Raw genomic sequence first — 20988 nt, forward strand, 5'->3', positions numbered from 1 at the left:
GAAACAGTATTTCCTTCTCCGAGAAAAGAGCAGTAACGACAAGAGCTAACCTGAAAAAAACCTCTGCAACACTGATAACATTTTATTTCTTGACCTAGAGGCTGGTTATATAATCACAAGGCTGTGTTGACCTTGTGGTTATTCATTATGCTGCACTTTGAGAACTCATCTATATGTATGTAATACATTGATAAAGTCAACAATAAATTTCCAAAAATGAATTTGGGAGACAGTCTATGAAATCTAAACTGTTTTAAATAAGATGAGAAATATGAAATATTTCTAAATGTGAAAATATAATGGCTAAAGACAGAATAGAGGCCAAGTAAAACTAAATTTTTCTTGGAAATACAAATACTCATTTGGCCCTTCTAATACTTTTATTACTCACTGTTATGGCTTGTGTCTAGATTCACTCCCCACCCCCCAGCTTCATGTAGTCATAGGTGGGGGTTTTCAGAGGTGGCTGGATCTAGAGTGTGTGATTACTAAATTAGTCCACTGATTGGTGTGGCATAGTTCTGGGTGTAGATAATGGGAAGGCCCACCCAGGGTTTGAGTGCTATTGCTCTAAGGGCGTGTAGCCTGGAGAAAATGTAAGAGACAGAAAGAGGACTGCTGTTGTTGCTTGCTGCTTCACTACTTTGCTGCATACTGCCTTGCCGCATTCTGCCTGCCAAGAACTGTTCTCTCCCATGCCACCCTGCCTTGGAGCCAGCCAAGTAAACTGAAACCTCTACAGGCTGTGAGCTAAATAAACCTCTCCTCCTGTAAGTCTGGTTGTTGGGTATTTTGTATCAGTGATGAGAAAAGTAACTACAATACTCACTAACAAACACATCTTAAATTTTTATCTATGCCCATATATTTGCAAAAAAGAAATACGTAAGTCAACTTACCATGCTCTTTAAGGATATGGCAATAAAATTCTCCAGGATTATACATCGTGCAGACTACAACATCTACTGTTTGGTCAACTGCAAGTTCAACCCATGTCCACTCCACTGGATTTACTTTTCCTTCTGCACTCAGGGGAACTGTGAAAATAAACATATTGCACAACAAAGGGACAGAGTATGGGGAGGCTCTGGCAGGGGATGGGTTGCTAATGAAACTACTTTGGAAGACCTAAATGTCCCCTGACATTCTAAGTGACTTTACAGAAAAGTTAACCTTAAAGATCCGTTTTAACAATTAATCATTTTTTCCTCATTGAATTTCAAATTGGAATTTTTGATCAGTCTTCAGCTGCCAATGACCCATAAAACTTTCAACAAAGATTTCAGTTTTCAAACACACTCTTAAACATATTTAGATGAATGCTTGATTTTAAAAGACAAAAAGGCACTCAACATCAATTCTTTTGGAAGCCATCGGAACCCACACATTTACAGAACCAACTGAACTCCAGCATAGACATTATCTAGCAGATAATTCACTTACCACTAGGTTTATCTGTGACTGTCTCCTTTTCATCCACAGCAAAGCCTGCATCTATGAGAACTTTAGCAACACTGATGACAGGTGTCACAGATTTGTCTCTAAGTTCCACCAGGTAACTGCTGTCCAACTTGTCCACCACTTTCACCATGACCATTTTGTTCTGCACAATTTTTTTCATGAGACAAATAGCCTCTGGAGTCCAAATTCCTAATGATGGCTTTACTCCTAACAAACAATTTTTTAAAGAACATTAAATTCCTAAAACAAGTATTCTGACATATAACTCCTGATTTCCGCAAACTTAAGCTTAAATCTGTGCCAAATACTGGAACCAAAAAGTCTCTCCTTTCTAAAAATGAAAGTGAATACAGAATAAAAAGCCTGTAAAATGTTTTTACACTTCTGGGTAAAAAAATCATAATGCCACTGATAGAAAATGTTTAGTAAAGCAAATCTATAGTATACTACTTGCTGCTTGGGGAGCAAGATTTACCCATAAACTAGGTACAAGAGATCTCACTGGACTGATGGAAGTGTTCTAAAACTGGATCATGATGATGGCATACAACCCAGTAAATTTACTAAAAAGTACTGACCTGTATATCCAAAACAGTAACTTTCAGAGTGTATAAATTATACCTCAATAAAACTGTTAAGAAAATACTAAAATATAAAATAATCCAGAAGAAATGCTAGTCCCTTCACTAACACATGACACATATTTGGGGCACAAACAGTACTGAAAGGGCACTTACAAATCAATAATCCTGAGGTTATGCCTAAGACAGATCATTAAATGATCCAAATAATTTACAAAAAATGTTCAACCTCTAGTCATGAAGCAAATTGAAATGATTTAGGTTTTGCCTTATCAACAGTGGCCAAGATGAAGAAATAGCTCCCTGGTACACGAATGTATGAAGAAGTTCACTCCCTCATACCTTCCTGTGAGCATAAAAACCAATGCAACTCTTCCCAGAGGACAATGAAGAGTATATATCACAAATATGAAAGAAAAGCAGTAGATTCACTGACACCTAGATCTTACCATATAGTCTAAGGAAATGATCTTGGATATGTGGCTAAATGTAGTTAAAAGAACTGCTGCTAACAGCAAAAACTCGGTACTATCTTTCTGATTCTAGATACTAGTTAAAATATGACACATTTTAATAAAGACTGCTGAAGCCAATCTATTGAAATGGAAAGAAAGCCCTGATCCTGGTGGGACAAATTATGTGCACGATAATTTCAAAACATATGATCATATGTTATTGTTTTGTCAAGCAGGTTTTCCCTGCCTCATGCATTTTTTTCATATTTCAATTTTCATTTATAGGTTTTAATACTTTAATCACAGTGGGATGATAAAACTTCATACCTGCCAGCATACACTTTAGAGCTTGCATTGGCAATTCCAACAACTTTGGAATTATAGGACAAAGTCTTGTCAAACTCAGGATCTCAAAGTTTCCATAATCAACATATCCAACCAGTACAGACTCTTCAGAAGCATAGGCCAAAACAGAGGCACGGTACCACTGGTCATCCTCTGAAACACAGAAGACTCAATCTCAAATGACTTTTTCCATGAAGGTAAACACTGACTAAACTAGATGGTCGTTTCTAGATTTTACCTTAAAAACTATCAAGTTTTACTAAACACATATACTTACCGAACACTGTATTCTGCTTACCCAAAGCCTTCATTTCTTAAAATGTAATCTTTATTAGCTTCCTAATTATGACATATGCTGTCATTATTAATTTGTATGCCTTGTCTCTCTAGAAGACAGCTCAGCAGGGCAGAGAATATGTCCTAATTGTGTGAATCCTAAGGTCCTGATCAATACATGAACCATTTGCATCCATCAGGGATACTTCCAGAACACCTGCAGTATGAGTCAACTGGACTCCCCCAGCCAAGCAACTGACATACTGGTGCTTATTAGCTACCTATCATCCCTTCAGCACAGAGTAACAGAACCTGGCAATCACAGGTGGGTTTGCGTAGCTACAAAGACTGCACTATTACATTGCTAACCTTCTAAGTCCTCCTGTTATTCCGAATTAATCTGGGGAGGATACAAACCTAGAGGTTCTTTATCTGGTGTCTGTATAAACAGAATTATCTGTACCAATCTCCAACCACTAAAGGGCTGAAAAAAATACCTCCTATATTATCCCTACTCTCGACACCCCTAGGCTCTCTGCCCTTATACATACCATACATTCCTTTGATCCAGTTTAACTGGACATATTTAAAAAGATAAATGGTGCACCTAAATGCACAAGCTTCAAATGCATCCATTCAGTGCCAAGGATTCTGTCTCATTTTCACTCAGCTCTAAGTTAAACACAATATTCTCTCTACTTACCTGAGAACTGAGCACAACATATATCCCCAATGGTTGGGTAAAAGTCAGACCGTGGACACACTTGACCACAGTACTCACTAAGGGAAGTCTGAAGTTCAGCGAGCTTACCTGTGGATACAGATCACATCTTAAACAAAAGGAACACTACCTTGCTGCTTTATCTTTAGTTTTGTGTGTTGAGTCTTGAAGTATGTTACTGTGATTAAATAAATTAAGACAATTCACTCACGGCCACTTTGTAGTTGTTGGCAAAAGAAGTCTTCTGGTGTCTGAATGTGGGCAACCACACCACAAAACTCATCGCCTACGTTCAAAGTTAATACTTTGGGGATTAGGTCACTTCTGTCTACAGCAATTTTGTTTTCAGCGGTCATCATTCCAACATCTGCAGGATCACCTTATCCACAAACAGAAAAATAAGTTATTTTGGTTTCACTACATTTTTAAAAAATCAGGCAAACTTTGATCGTTTTGAAAAAGAGAATGTGAATACGAATGGGCAAAATTCCTAGAAGGTGGCAGTCTGAGATGAAGTCAGTTTTCTATCTCACCAAAGGCCAGACTAGCCCTAAGAGAGATGGCCAGTAGTATAAAAAGAAACAAATTCAAATTTGATTAAAAAGTTGTATATTAGAATCTTTAGTCTCTATAAGAGTTCCAGAGGGCCAGGGATTTAGCTCAGAGGTTCCGCCGCCTGCCTCGCAAGCACAAGGTCCCGAGTTCAATCCCCGGTACAAAAAACCAAAAAAGCCTCACATAAAAAGAGTTCTAGAAAACTTAACTTTGAATACATAACCTCCGATGATCCTGAAGTAAAAACACTTCAGAGAAGGGCCCATTCTACAGTGAAATGACAAATCCTATTCAAAAAAATTTTATCACAATAAAATAATAAATTGAATTAGAAACACAATTTTAAAGCCAGGCATGGTGGGGCACACCTGTAATTCCAGCACTCTGGGAGGCTGACGCAGGAGGATTGTAAGTTTCAGCCCAGTCTGGGTAACTTTGTGAGACTCTGTCTCAAAATAATACAAAAGGGGCAGGGATGTAGTTGAGTGTGAAGTCCCTGGTTCAATTCCCAGTACTGCAAAGAACAAACCAAATCAAACCATAAATGAAAACACAAAAATACCCACAATTTTTTTCACAATTAAAAAATGCATTAAACAAAAACTAAAACAACAAAAAAAGAAGAACAAGCAACATAAGTACTAAGAAAAAAAAGAAAACCAGGGCTGACATGAGTCTGATGGAGGAAGGGCTTCAAGCGCCAGAAAAGCATTTCAGAACAAGAAAACTCACAGGAATGAAAAGCCTGTGGCCTAAAAAGTTCCACATTCTCAACCAATGTGTTTTTAGGGTTAAGATTTAAGAGGCATCATGACATCCACATACCATAATCTACAAAAACAACTGCTTTAAGGAGCTAATGATACTCAGATAAAAATAAGGTTCACTTCATTGTTTTAAACTCAGAGATATGAGAGAACAGATTTTCTAAAGTACTATAAAATTATTGGAGAAAATGATCCACATTATGAACCTATGTAGTCTGACTCTTTGAAGACCAAGGGAAAACTACGACACAATGCACAAATGGAGGAATTTGCCACTTAGAAATGACATCTCAGAGTACATTACAAGGGCTTCTTGAAGTTATGTCAGAAATCCCACTGAAATGGGATAAATGATCCCAAACACTAGCCAATGTAAATTCAATGGTCTCAAATATAAAACATCAAGAGAGAAACTGAAAGTCAAAAACATTTCTAAAAATCTTTCAATAGCAAGAAGAATGAGACACCTTCTTGTTGTCTCATAGGAAAGGATGAATAGTCTGGTGGAAAGAGCACTGAACTGCATTAAGTAGCCTGGATTCTGATCTCCCCCCAGTCTGAGAGTAACCCACTGTATGTCAGCGTGTGTTTCCTCACATGTAAAAAGATGGAGTAGATGATCTCAATAGTCTTTCAGCTGCGTGATTCCATCAGCGGATCAAGGGTTCTTGTGGTTTTAAAAAAATTATACACATTGATCACATGTCAGATGCCATGCTAAGCAATGGGGAGAGATAGTTCAGTAAAAAGCTATGGTTTTAGTTCCTATAAGTTCTGAATATTGTAGGAGGGACAGATAATGTCTACATCAGGAGTTAAATATGATAAATATTTCAACAGAGGGGGCCCGGCAAGGGGCTGTACAGTCACAGAGTCAGGCATGGGAAGTGGAGCTGGGCATGAGAGCACCTCCGCAGAAGAAGGGCCAAAAGCATGACAAGAGGCAGTACTCCAACCTGTAAGAGATGAGGCCATAAAGCCTACTCAATGGGCCATATACGAAGGGGTACGACAGAAGCCCAGGCTGGATTCTGTGACAAGGTCACGGGCAGATTCTTAAGGCTTTAATTCTTTTTTTTGAGACAGGGTCTTGCTATGCATTCAGCCTGTGCTTGAACTCACTGTGTGGCCCAGGCTGGCCTTGAACTCAAAGCGGTCCTCCTACTTCTAAGGGTTAAATTCTTAAGATTTAACAGTATCCCATTTCTTCCTCTTACCCCTTCTAACTCTACTGTCCTGTACCCACAAACACCACATATGTCCAATAAAGGCCATGACTCCAGGGGCTTCTCACCCTTCCATTCTCTTACACTGGCTTCAGAATCAAGTTCACCTCCCTTAACACAGCTCCTGAGATCTTTTGTGATTTCCTCTAACTCACCTCTGAACCTTCTGATCCTTATTCTTCACCTGCCTTGGATAGTCAATCTAGCCATACTTATGTTTTCAGACCTAACCATTCTCTTTTATATCTCAAGGCCTTAACATGTGTGTTCTTTCTTCTTGGGACACAACTCTCCACCGCAGTACCTGCTATTTCCTGCTCAGTGTGATGCCACTCCAAGAAGGCTTCTCTCCAAGTCTTGGTTAGGTGCTCTTCCCCCTTTCAAGGGAGAATCCAGCACTTTTGCTGATTACATTGTTACATACTCTGTTCTCTATATGGCTGTACTGATCACAGAACACCCTTCGTGAAGGCACCTCCACAGTGCCTTAGTGAAGTAGACACTGTTCACTGTATTTCTTTGTTCTTTCTACTGGATACTCTCAGAGTATATCACAGATGACTTCTCCTCTCATAAGCATTTACCCATTCATTGTTCCTATTTTCTTCCTACTTTTCTTATCAAAGCTTCTTGTTCTATGTTGTGGACCCTAGGTTTACCTTCTTCATTATTCTTTCTCACTCTGCACCAACACTTACAGTTTTAACCATGACTGCTACCAGACACTGTTTTTCTCCTCCAGATGGCAAAGAACTACTGAAAGGTTTTCAGCAGAGCTGCTTCACCAAGATTTATGTTTCATGGATATCACAGGAAAGTGCCATAAAAATACAGACTGGTGAGAAGATATTACATCAGAAGGTTGTTTCAACTGTCCATCAATGATGAGGATTCCTGACACTAGGAAATGATAGTAAGGAAAGAAAGAAAAAGGACATATACAAAGGGTATTTGGGAAGAAGAATCTAGTTAATAAGAACTAGATAGGGCAAGGGATGGGAGATAAAGGGGAAGACACACCCAAGTTATGGCATCACCCCTGGATTCATTAACAAGAGACAATGAATTATAATCTGTACATAAAGTAATTGATAAAGGAGCAAAATGAAGGAGGAAACAGACTATGAAAACACATACAACTATGCAAAACATAAAATAAACCTGGGAAGGAAGGAAACAGGCAGGGAAAACTGAGATTAGAAATCGTTAACTAGGTGTAGTGGCACACACCTGTAGTCCCAGAACTCTGGGATGTGGAGTCAGAAGGATAACAAGTTCAAGCCCAGCCTGGGAAACATAAAGAGACCTGACTCAAAATTTAAAAATTAAAAAAAATGGCTGGGGATGTACCCAGTGTGAAGGCCCTGGGTTCAATCTCTAGTACTGCCAAAAAAGAAAAAAGAAAAAGAAAGAATATATTACTACATTTAAAAACCTCATCTTTCTTATACAGTTTATAGAATGGTTACTATTAAGTCTTGACAATACGATAGTCATGGGCTTTTTTGATTCATTACAGAAGATACTCTCAAAACTAAAGTCACTACTTTAATATTAATCTGTATACTCACTTTGACCTGTACATTGCTTCTTAGAATTTTGTCCTTTGGCTTTCAAACCATATCCCATTTCTACAAGCATATGGTCTAAGAATTCTCCTAAAAATCAAGAAAATATATCTCCATTGAAATACTTTACAAAAAAAAAGAAATACTTTACAAAGCATAGAAAGATTTAAATGAAAAACAAATCACATAACAGGGATACTGTAGCTATTAATATAGTAGCATATATTATAATATCAGTTACTATGGGCAAAACATAGTTTAGTAATAATGAGCAGCTTTAAAAACTGAAGCAATAAACAAATAAATAAAATTGAAGCAAAATTCCCAGTCACTTGACTGAAAACATGATGAACCTGTTTCTCTTCAAAATTGTGAACGTGAAAGGTTTGGTTATCATCTCACAAGCATACTCAGAATAACCACTACTCCTGAGAAGAGATCAGTCTAAGACACCAGTCTCCATTTCTGTCAGACTGACAGTATGGCTGAAACAAACGTTAGTCAGCACGGACATGAACTTCAAGTTCTCTTAAATCATATCCAAAATCTTGAATCAGCATGAAATATACTTAACAAAGAAACAAAATACATAAACTTCAGCATATCAACTACATTTTCTGACAAGTCACCCGTGATGCTAAAAGTAGAGGTGCAAAACCTTGAGAACTTGAAATTACACATACACTGTAAGAAGTTACTTTTCAAACAGATATGAATCCAGAATGGAAAACAGCATTCCAAAATGTCTCTACTTCTACAGCTTAAACACTGTGGACTAACAAAATGCAGTTCTGTGGGAGTTGCTCAAAGCAAAGCACTGATGATAAAGAATAAAGGCAAGAATTCCTTTCAAAGGAGAAATCAGGAGTAAATATTACAATAAATATATTCTAAGGATACTAATATAGATACATCTAAATCTAGCCATTTAAGCCACTCAGTTCTATGAGTTTGTGACACATACTTGACACACTGCCAATCCAAGGCCCCGTTGTCAGTCAAAAACTATGTGATTCCAGATGGAATTTACTTGACCTCACTTATTTCTTCTCAAATAATAGGAGAGGGACTAAAAAAGGTATTAAGGGTTTAATTTACAAAGAAAGACTCAGAACTTACCTGAACTTTGCAGCATAACATCTACAGCATAGGCAACCAGTTCCTCTTTTAAGATGTCGACAATCTTTATAGAGCAGTACTGCTCCATCAACAGTGATTTAATAGTTTTGATACAATCATCACTCCAAGTACCCTCTGCTGGGGTAACACCGGCCACAAAGCACTTTATGGCCTGAAATATTGTGTGTAAGTTACTTGTGAGAATTAGTATGTAAAAATGAAGTTTTTCTAATTAATTATGTGAAGTTTTTTTAAAAAAAGAACCTATTTCATGCTGACAATTTATGAAAAGTCTTTGAATACTAACCAGATAAACAATTTTAGGTTTGATTATATTTGTCTCTCTTATTACATCATTCACAATGCTAACTTTTGGTATGTTAAGCTCAAGAAATTCATGCCAGGATAATAATTATACATTAACTATACATGATTTTGGTCACTCTCAAATAATGTAACAAAGAAAAGAGCAGATTGAAGCCAGGCATGGTGGTGCATACTCGTAATCCCAGCACTGTGAGAGGCTGAAGCAAGAAAGATGGCAAGTTTGAGCCAGTGTGGGCAACTTAGCCAGACTCTGTCTTAAAATAAGTGATAAAAGGGGCTGGAGATGTAGCCTAATGTGAAGGTTCTAGGTTCAATCAGTAGCATCTCACACACACACACAGACACACGCGAAAGTAGATTGATAAGATGTACCCAAATGTTAGTTTCTCAGCTGAGGCTCTACTTAACTAAATAAGGGATAATAGAAATGGAGTGAAGGCAACCAATGGGTATTCATTCACATGCTAAAAGATATACCCATAGGGACAATAACATGGCAAAATACAAGAAAATGTTGTGTCCATCACACATTAAGAACAGAAACTTTGAGACACTGATAGGAATTCTAAAGAAAAAGACTCACAGAAGGAGGAAACAATTCAATGTTTCTGTTTAGCTGGTGAATTCTGTTTACTGGAATTATTTCTTTATTTCCATAATCAATATACAAGACTTGCGCTGTCTTCTGTAGCTCATCAACATCTTGTATCATTACTCTGTTCCAGGTCTGGAAAAGAAATAACATAATATTCTGCTTTAAAACAGCATTTCACAACCTTTAAGAGATCTTCAACCAATTTACAGACTATGCAAAGGAAAGGCTTCTGTCCTGTTCAGAGGCACCCAATTAAAGACAACTTCATTTTCTATGAATATTGCTAAGAAATATCTAAAATTGTCTAATTAGGACACTGTAACATGCACAAATATTCCAAAGCCATTTCATCCCAGTTGACTGTTACACATGAATACCTCACCTCCACAGACACAAGCTCTAAGACTAGCTACCTAAAAACCAAAGACAACTGGAGAGGGATAGGGCAGGGAAAAAATAAAGTGAGTCCCACAGTGTGGAGTAATGATGAGTGTGACTTAAGTCTGAGTTATGCCATTTTTCCATCATTAAAAGCTCTGGGGTTGATGAGTTGATACAACCAAGGTAAGTTGAAACATTTTATTAATTAATTTAATTTATCAATAGTTACCTGATCAACAGTATACTTGGCAACACAAACTTCCCCCTTGATAGGAATATAATCTTCTTCATGCACCATATTTGCATATGTTTCTTTTAAGCTTGCAGAGAGTTGGTTCATGTGTTTTAAAGCTTCTGAAGAATACAACTGGACATAAAAGTCACCTGGGTGTTTGAATTCAGTAACTGTACCCTTTCAGAGACAGAGAAGATACAATAATTCACTGCAAACAAAAGCAAATGTGAATTTCTTTCTTTTTTTTTTTGGTACCCAGGATCGAACTCAGGTCCTTGAGCTTGCGCAGCAGGCGTCGAAACCACTGAGCTAAATCCCTGGCCCCTCTTAAAGCTGTATAACTAAGATAAAGTGTTGCAGTTTTTTCAATCTTTACTAATTTAATCAGATATATTCTACAGCTACTCTATGATCTCAAATTAAAAATAGGGAACGAGGAAATAAAAATTGGTTCTTTGGATATCTACCTATGACAATTAAAGAACAAATACCTTTATTTCCATGGTTTTCTTGAGATGTAAACCTTTCAAATCAGAAAACATTATTTTCTCAGCAGCGATGGCTATTTCTTTAGTAACTCCAGGTGGACAGTTGCTCTGGTTTGAAAGAACACATAAAGAAGTCAACTTACAAGCACACATTTCAATGATACAATGGCCACCAATTGCTAGACTCGTGACCTCAAAAGTCTGACTCTTAAGTAAAAGAGTGCATAAACACTAAATTAAATTTATTGGTACATTTTAGATACACACAGTGATCACATTCAGCATAGGGACAGTTCACAAACAGGGACAGCCTCCAAGAATTCCCAAACCCATTTTCCACAGGCAATGCACACAGCACTGTACACCGTCCCAGAATGAGGGGACAGGCAGGATTATGATGAATTCATTTAAATAAAAAAAAAGAAGGGATGTAGTCCATTAACAGGTACACAGTTAACATTTTAAATTGGGGCCAGGTGTGGCAGCAACTGCCTGTAATCCCAGCACCCTGGGAGGCTGAAGCAGGATGATCACAAGTTGAAGCCAGCCTGGGCCACTTAGCAAGGTTATCCAAACAAACAAACAAAAACCGCAGCCTAAGAAAGTAGCTCAGTGCAAAGGCCCTGGGTTCAATCCCCTGTAACGCAATCAATAAATCAATTAAAATTTAAAGTAGAAAGTCAAAATTTAAGAATACATGAAGAGGCCGGGGATTTAGCTTGGTGGTGCCGGCGCTTGCCTCATAACTGCAAGGTCCCGAGTTCGATCCCCGGCACCATAAAAAAAAAAAAAAATTTTAGTATATGTGCTGCCGAAGCGAGCACAAAAAATAAATAAATAAATAAATAAAAATACATGAAGAGGCACAGCTAGACAAAGCTAATACGTGTCTATAAAGATAAGTTGGATACAATAAAAGTGTTTTGAATTGCAAGTCATTTAGATTCTAATATTTAAATGGAAGAGACCTATTAACAGAAAAAAAATGCTGCTTAGTTAGAAAGGCAGGCCCTGTAGAAAGTGGCATGCACAAATAGAATCTGTATTTGAGGGTTACAGAAAGATTTTATACTGAGAGACAGCCATCTCAGGAACTTTTTGAGAAAAGACTGGAAAGAAACAATTCGCAAGGACCTCCCAGTTATCAAATCCCATCACTAGGGTATACAGAGTTAGTGGGAAATTTTTGTCTTTAAACAAACATTTGTGAGATGTAGGAGTTTGGAGTACTTTATTTAGCTTAAATCTTAATAAAGGAGAGTCATTTAAAATCTTCTCTGAAGACAAAGAATACCATACCTCATTTTTCACTTCCACATTCATTTCAAAAGGTGATTTATTCTCCTCAAATTTGTGAAAACTGAAATATAGCAACAGATTGCAATACTTATGCTACAGAGGCAACTAAGAGTAGGAGCCATTCATCACAATTAGCTGAGAATCTCAAACAACAAAATACAGAAAGAACAAAGCAGCTTCTTCCAGAAAGGGTCACAGTAGTAACAAAGTTACACAACCCAGTGGTGCCTAGCAATGGTCTACACTGTGCCTGCCCCGGTGTGCGTCCTCCAAAAGCTACCGAGTGAAAGGGAAACAGCTCATCTCCAAGCCTCAGTTTTCTTATCTGTAAAATGAGCCAATCCCTACGTTACCTAGACAGAGTTTTGAGGATCAGATGAGGTTATACATGATAACGTTTTGTAAACTGGTACATGTCACGCAAGTAAAATTTATGTATTTTAAAATTACAGCTCAAGAGGCCCTGTGAAAATCACAAATTATTAAAATTCAGGCACTCATACACGATTAAAAGTAAAGATTTCTAAAATTCTAACCATTACAAATTCACCGAAGTTTCTCAATCTTAGTATGTACTGTCAGGTGCAATTATATTAGTAAAAACTAAGTTTATAGAGCTATCTACTTCAGATTTATACATCTTGATATACTTTAATAAATAAGCAGAAAGGTAACTTCGACATATCTCTGGCCTGCATAACTGATTCGATTCCTCCTGTATCAGAAAAAACCCTTTTCAGTATTCCCTAGTGAATGAAGAGCATGCACACTTACTTTTGCTGGACAGGTTTACACACAATGCTGTGGGTGGACCAGTCCCTCCTCTGACATGCAGTGGAGCAGTAGTACGTCTGCTTGCACTGAGAGCACCTCAGTGACCCTGTGGGGCATAACCTGGGACGTCACTGGAGGTATATGCAAGTATGTGACACTGAGATCAAGACAATTCCAGAAACTAAACATATCAAACATCATTCTGCGAATCATCTCAAGAAGAGCACCTGAAGAAAGGTGTGCTGCTCATCATCAGGTATTGAGATTTAACTTTTAAAACTCTCAAAATGCATAGAAAAAGGATTCAAGGATGAAAATGAGAGAAAGGTCAGACTGGAGACACAAATGAGTTTTCCTAAAAGAGAGCCTAGAAAATATATTATAAAAGAAACCAAAGCAAACAGAAAACTTTGTTGTAGTGAAAACTAGACAAAGTAGACTGAAATGGCTTATCATGTATCATTAAACAGCAACAAAAAATGATGATGAGAACACACTTAGAAAAACTAGAGTTTTTGAAATAAAGTATTAAAAAAAAAAAACCTATCAGTATCCAGATGGAAGAAAACAAGAAATCTAAAAAACAACAAATAACAATAAACAAAAACCAGGCTGGTCTCAAATACTTCCACTCTAAAAGAAGGTGAAAACAAAAACAAAAAACGTGAAACGCAAATAGCCAGTAAACACATAGAAAAACTGTTTAAGCTCACTGATCATGAGGGAACAACATTAGAACAAAGAGACACCACTATATATATACCCACGAGGCCAGTTCTTGCTAAAACGACTGACAATCTCGAATGCTGGCAATGACGTACAGCAATCATTACCAATGGGACTACTCTGGAAATGTCTGGCAGTCTGTTATAACGTTAAAAGTACACCTATCCTTTCACTCAACAATTCTATTCATAGGTGTACACGCAGGATAAATAAAAACACATGTCTATACAAAGACTTAGACAAAAGCTTTTAGAGCATTCTATTCATAATAACCCAAAGCTGGACAAAACCATGTTTTTGAACAAGGAAATGAATAGACAAATTGTGTCAGAACATTACATTGTACATGGTAAATACAAGCAATTTTATCTGTCAATTAAAAAAAAACCAGGCTGGGGATGTAGCTCAGTAGTACAGTGCTTGCCTAGCGTTCATGAGGCCCCGAGTTTGGTCCTTAGTACTGCAAGTAAGACAAAATAAAATAAACAAATTGCAATATAATCATACAATGGAATACTACTCATCAACAAACAAAAAATAATGACCATGGGTGGATTTTGCTACTGAAGAACAAATGAGACATATGACATATACATACATGTATATATATGATTGTTTACACTCTACATGTTTAAAATTTTCCATAATACAAATATTTAAAAATGTGCAGAATAATCTAGCGGACACCTATGAGTACTATGCTTACCAAACAGGCCACAGCGATGGCAAGTTGTTGACCGAAAAGGAAGTCGTAAAGAGTTGAAAAGCGCTGGATTATTTATGGACAAGGAATTCTTAACAAAGTGGTGTGATTTTTTGGACTTCACAGGAGGCACATTATTGGTAGGCTTCTATTAAGTAGAGAGAACAGCATATTAGAATTTGGTAATAATTTCTTTTAAATACTACATTTGAGACTTCTTCTTTTGATCAGATAGAATTTTCCCTATTCGTCCCAATAAATACAACTGAAATCCCTACACTCTTCTATGAAACAAACATGAAGCTGAAAAGGACAGGCGTCGATATCCGCAAGATGATAAAATGATAACAGCGGTAGGCTGTGCATCTACAAAGCAGCATCTATGGCGACCACCAGAAAACTTTTACAAAGTAATGTACTCAAAACACTAGACAAGTCAAATGGGATTGTAGAAATCGTTCAAAGAATCCTCAAGAAGGCAGGAAAAACAAAACACAAATGGAAAATTTTAAGCCTCCAAATATCAATAATTACTTTAAATGTAAATGGCCTAAATGCACCAATTAAAAGACCGATTGGCCAAATGGATTAAAAGATGTTACTTAATTATAACTATTAAGCGATTAATTTCAAGTATAATGATATAAGCAGACTGGTAATAAAAAGATGGATAAGTACCTCAAATATTAATAAAAAACAAGTCGTCGAGTTAATATCAGATAAAAAATTTCAGAGGAAAGAAATTACCAGAGAGGAACATTATGATGACAAAAGCACCAATACAACAGGCCTTCATACTGAGCTAGCTACATCCCCAGTCCTTTTTAAAAAGTTTCAGAAAAGGTCTCACTAAATTGTCCATGCTGGGCTTAAACTTGGAATGCTTCTGACTCAGCTTCCCAGAGCACTGTTGTAAAAATAAATAAATAAATAAACAAACTAATTAAGGGTCAGGGATGCAGACCAGTGGTAGAGTGCCTGCCTAGCAAGTACAAGGCCCTGAGTTCAATCTCTGTCACTGAGCGGGAAAAGAAAAAGCCTACAGTTACTGGTAAAGAACTGAGTGCTTTCTCCCTAATATTGGAAACAAGATCAATATACCCACTGTCACCACCCTTATTCAATACAAAAGTTCTTGCCAGTGCAATTAGACAAGACCTGCCTCATGTCCTTGTCCCACCTGCTTATGTGAAGAAAATGGAAAAGGGCAGAATGATGGAGGCAGTTGGTTACATTCAGTTTTATTTATTTTTTTAAACTCCCCTTGCTGTGGTGGCGCACACCTGTAATCCCAGCAGTTGGGAAGCTCAGGCAGGAGGCTCGCTGTGGTTTGAGGCCACCATGGAATATATAGTGAGTTCAAGGCCAGCTTGAATTACATAGAGAGGCTCTTTCTCAAAAAACAAAGTAAAACAAAACAAAATTTAAACTCTCCTTAGCCTTAGTCTGCCACTGACTGAGACTGAATAGAACTACAGGCAGTAGAGAGAGGGGCCTAATCATGTCGGTATTCTCAGTGGATGAATATTATGCCCCGCAAGAAGGTCTATACTTCACACTTGTCCTGTTTCCATTCTGTCATCCTCAATGTACTGTGATTCATGAAATTCCATGTATTTTTATTACAACTCTTGTGAAAAAAGAAAAAAACCCACTGTGAGCCATTAAAAGGTGTTCATATCCCCTCAAAAGTGTGTATGTGTATAAAAAAATATGCAAACACAGATATGTAGAAAACTGCTTGGGATGTAGAAAAATAGTTCTACTCAACGAATACAAGATAGACACATAAAAATCATATTTTTACATATTAGCAATGAATATGAGAACACACAGATTAAAATATTATCATTCAAAAAGTGAAATTCTTAAGCATTAATATAACAAAATCTGCACAGGGTTTGTAGGCTAACAACTGCAAAGTGAAAGAAATCAAAGATCTACATAAGTGGAAACACCTTATTATGTTAAAAAACTGGAAGATTCAAGTCAGTAAAGATGTCAATAACTTTTAAGTTGATACACAGGTTCACATAAAAACCCTAGCAAGATTATTTTGTTGATATGAATGATTATTTTGAATAATGTATTTGAAGGCAAAGGATCTAGAACAGCTACTTCAATTTTGAAAAAGTGGAATAAATCACTGTACTCAATTTTAAGACTTATTACGTAACTCTAATAATCAAGACCGTATGGTATTGGTGGAGGAATAGATTAATGGAAAACAACAGAGAAACTGGCAAAGAACTACAGAACCCAGAACTAAGAAGTAACTAAGATCTATGAGAGTAAAATAAAAATAGGAACATCACCAAATGCAGATAAGGATGCAGATAAACTAGTTCACTCACACATTCTTAGTGAAAATGTAAAATGGTACAGTCACTTTAGAGAACAGTTTGGAAGTTTCTTAAACAAAATATGCAACAATTGTATGACCCCAAAACTGCACACCTGGGCATTTATCTTACAGAAATAAAAACGTGGATGCAGCAGTTTTATTTTCAGTAGACAAAAACTGAGATCAATGTAGATATACATCAGTGGGTGAAGGTGAACAAGCTATGCATACACAGCAAGCAATAGAAAGGCTCAAACTAAGGATATATAAAACAACCTAGCTCAATTTCCAGAGAATCATTCAGATTGAAAAAAGCCAATCCAAAAAGATTATATACTAGTTCTATCTATACATCCCTAAAACATCAAAATTGTGGAACTATAGATAGTAACGGCTGCCAGGAATTAAGGGGCATAAGGTAGGTGAATGTAGCCATAAAGAGGCATACAAGGGATCCTTATAATGATAGAAATATTCTGTATCTTGATTGTATCAATGTCAATATCCTAGGGTTGCTTTCTTTTTTTTTTTCTTTTCTTTTCTTTTTTTTTTTTTGGAGACAGGGTCTTGCTATGTAGTTTAGGCTAGCCTTAAACTCACTATGTAGCTCAGGCTGGCCTTGAACTCACTGCGATCCTCCTGCTTCAGCTTCCCAAGTGCTGGGATTACAGGCGTGCACCATCACGCCCAGCCATCCTGGTCTTAATATTGTTCTGGAGCTTTTTACCACTGGGGGAAACTCGATATAGGCTACATAAAATCTTTCTCTATTTCTAACAACTGCACCTGAATCTACATTTATCTAAAAAGAAAAAAATATTCAAGGTGCTAGATTAAAGAAAAGAATCTAGGCTGGGGGGAGACAAAACTGATCAAGATGCAATATAGATAAGTACCAATTTCCCAAGATGACTGTAATTACTATGTATTATAAACATATGCTGATAAAAAATTAAAAGATCTGACCTTGAAATATCAACAAATTGAGTATTATCAGTACAATACAAAAATGTTAGAATATTTTACCCAAACAAAAAATGCAACATAGAAAAAAATGACTTACAGGTTTTATTTCTCTAGGTGATGAATTATTTTCAACACTTAATGGTGACACCGAGTTCCCTGGGAAAGACAAACACAATTCTTAATAAAAAAAACCCAAATAGGGCCCAGGGATTTAGCTCAGTGGTTCCAGCACCTGCCTCGCAAGCGCAAGGTCCCGAGTTCAATCCCCAGGACAAAAAAAAACACCAAAAAACAAAAACCCAAATATCACGAGTTATTCCAGATACTGTAAAAAGTACCATAATAGGCTGATATTCAAACAGCAGTTACTCTGTAATGGCCTTATAACTACACCATAAATAAGCAACACCTTACTTTTCCCAACAGAATATAAGGACTTGTCTAAAATTTTGACTATTGCTATTCTCATGGTGAATTTTTCCCTATTCGTAAAATAGCAATTCTCAAACTTTGAACTCAGAACCCCTTTATACTCATAAAAATTACTGAAGAGCCCAAAGAGCCTTTGTTTACATGGCTTATGTCTATCACTATTTGCTGTACTAGAAATTAAAACTAAATTTTAAAATATTTACTTTAAAATAAATGTATTACATGTTGACATAATTTGTATTAAAAATTTTTTTCAAAACAAAAAAGGGAGGGCAGGGAAGGGGGAAAAAAATAAGAACCAAGAGAGTATGTAAAGGTGCATATCTCCAATGATGAATGTCATTATATTGTGCACCTAAAATGTACCAATAAAAGGATATACCAAAAAAAACCCCAAAAAGTGATAAAAAGTTTACGTTTTTGTATACCTAATGTTTGACTTAACAAAAAGCTGGATTCATACTATACATATATGAATATACATGCCTTTGCATCCAATCTGTCATATGCTGCTTTGGCTGGTATTTCTGAAGAAAATCTGGCCTCACACAGACGTTATTGCCAAAAGGAGGAGTGTTTAATGGCCTTTTCAGATAACTATGGATACTTTAATATGTAGCTTGTTAATTACAACAAGGACTCTAAACTATATTATTCCCTTATATTAGAATCAAATGATTTATCCTGACTTCTGAATAGACTTTTAACCATGAGAAGGTTACTTCATCCAGTTACAGAGTTTTCAAATGTTGACACATTTCATTATACAATATCAAAAATTGTGTTACTATCACATGTATCTCACAAGAAAAGATTTAAATATTTGGGGTGCTCTTAAGCTCAGACACAGATTTCCCGCAATCCTACCTTGCTTGAAAGTTTGAATTTTATCACTGGCAACAAAATGTTGTCAGATCTTGTCCGTGAAGTAACAAGCTCACTTAGCTAACTCTTTAGAAAATACTTGGTAAATATTTAAGTCCACACGATCAAAGTCTGTCATTCAAGTAAAAAGCATGTTCTAAGAAAAATTCCTAACTCAGTCACATCCATGCTCTTCCTACTTCAGAAGGTAGAAGTTACTTCATTACACAAAATAAGAAAAATACCTGTATACAATGCTCAAGGTTTAATAAAAATAATCTTTACAGTTTCATCGAAGAGATTACGTGAAATTGGCATTTCTGGGTTTAACTGCAAGGGCACAGCAACGAAATTCAATGACCACCAGCCCAGGACAGTGCCTTGGCCCTGACCTGAGCTACAGTATAATAAAGCTAATATAGCTGACTCATCCTTTCTTTTGCTCCTTGAGTAAAGTCAGCATGGAAAAAAAATGGCAAAAAATATTTTAATGTCTTTAAGAAAATGATTTTGAATTCCTGAGGAAGCCCAGAGGTCCAAGGGTCATAGTTTGAGAAGTGTATCAACATAATATTAAAAGATCACATCTCATATACCTTCAAAGAGGCTAAATTCTACCAAGTCCTAACCTCCTTTAAAAGCAGAGTTTTAGAATTAGGGCAAAAAGAGTAATTAATCACATTAAACCAGTTATCTTATCTTTCTGAGCCCTTATTTGCATAAAATTTGTGTGGTATTTTAAAATATGGCCAGTCTTTAGAACACCCACGAAAAAGCCAATGTACTTCCTTTCTACATTCCTACTACAGTTCTCTTGACTGTAGAAGGAAAAAAGCTCATCTGTGGTCATTCTCTCCAGGGGAATCCTTCCTGTGATTAATCAAGCCAAAGATAACTACTTGTACTTACTCATTTTCCTTCTGAACTAATAACTAAATACAAATACTGCAAGGAAGTCACCTGGCTGTTTCAGTTATTAGCCCACTGATGTGTAGTTACAATGAGTGATCAAAATACACAGTGAATTTATTATAGTAAGAGACAAACGGCCATTGATCTCCCTCAAAATACTCTCCCTGTTGCTTCAAACACACGTATCCCTCCATGCTTGCCACTTTCTGAAGCAGTTCCGGAAGCCCTCTTTTTTGTCTTTAGATAGAGGGGTGAAAAATATAGTGATTGCTCCTGCTGAGTATCATCCAATGGAAAAGCAGGCTGTAAATCACACGGCGTCCTCATCCACCTTACTCACAGTGCCACCTGTGTGACTTCTGGCTCTTCTCTCAAGTCAAAATGACCATGAAAGGTAAATGTTTTGAGGTGACCAAGGATAGCAAAGTAGTCACGATAGTGCAACTAATGACACAAAAAAGGACTTCCAGATCTGCTTCAGAAAGAGGCAAGAACGATGGGGTAAGTGTACTGGAAGCAACAGGGAGTATTCTGAAGGGGATTAATGGCAATGTGTCTTTTGCTGTAGCAAGTTTTTAAAAATTTAAACATTCAGTATATTTTTCAATCGTACTTTGTGCATATATTCAACACATATGATATTTTATATATATATATATAAATATATATATATATAAAATTTTTTTTTTTTTTTTTTTTTTGCAGAACCAGGGATCAAACTCGGGAGATTGCGCTTATGAGGCAGGCGCAGTGCCACTGAGCTAAATCCCCGGTCCCAATAATATATATTTTTGTGATAAGTCAGAGAAACTATCAGAATCAAGAAGTAGTAAGCCCAAGGCAGTGTGATGGTGTATTCCTCTTATTC

At 36.7% G+C, this 20988-nt stretch overlaps 1 protein-coding gene across 4 annotated transcripts in view; it reads right to left on the minus strand.

Annotated features, from left to right (window-relative positions):
* The window catches only part of Tdrd1 (tudor domain containing 1), a 48688-nt gene that overhangs the window by 20393 nt on the left and 7307 nt on the right, over positions 1–20988 (minus strand). For all 4 annotated transcript variants that reach the window (XM_087185270.1, XM_087185267.1, XM_087185271.1 and 1 more), the window contains exons 3-16: positions 18010–18068; positions 14606–14750; positions 13174–13279; positions 12400–12460; positions 11104–11208; positions 10607–10789; positions 9985–10128; positions 9075–9246; positions 7959–8045; positions 4051–4218; positions 3822–3929; positions 2825–2995; positions 1444–1668; positions 900–1037 (exon numbers count right to left, since the gene is read on the minus strand). In XM_087185270.1, coding sequence (XP_087041396.1) covers positions 900–1037; positions 1444–1668; positions 2825–2995; positions 3822–3929; positions 4051–4218; positions 7959–8045; positions 9075–9246; positions 9985–10128; positions 10607–10789; positions 11104–11208; positions 12400–12460; positions 13174–13279; positions 14606–14750; positions 18010–18068 — 1872 coding nt within the window. The remainder of the gene's footprint in view (positions 1–899; positions 1038–1443; positions 1669–2824; positions 2996–3821; positions 3930–4050; positions 4219–7958; positions 8046–9074; positions 9247–9984; positions 10129–10606; positions 10790–11103; positions 11209–12399; positions 12461–13173; positions 13280–14605; positions 14751–18009; positions 18069–20988) is intronic.

This window comes from Heterocephalus glaber, unplaced genomic scaffold (genome assembly GCF_053883595.1).
Source record: "Heterocephalus glaber isolate CG9 unplaced genomic scaffold, H.glaber_assembly_v1.0 deba00001497, whole genome shotgun sequence".
NCBI lineage: Eukaryota > Metazoa > Chordata > Mammalia > Rodentia > Bathyergidae > Heterocephalus > Heterocephalus glaber.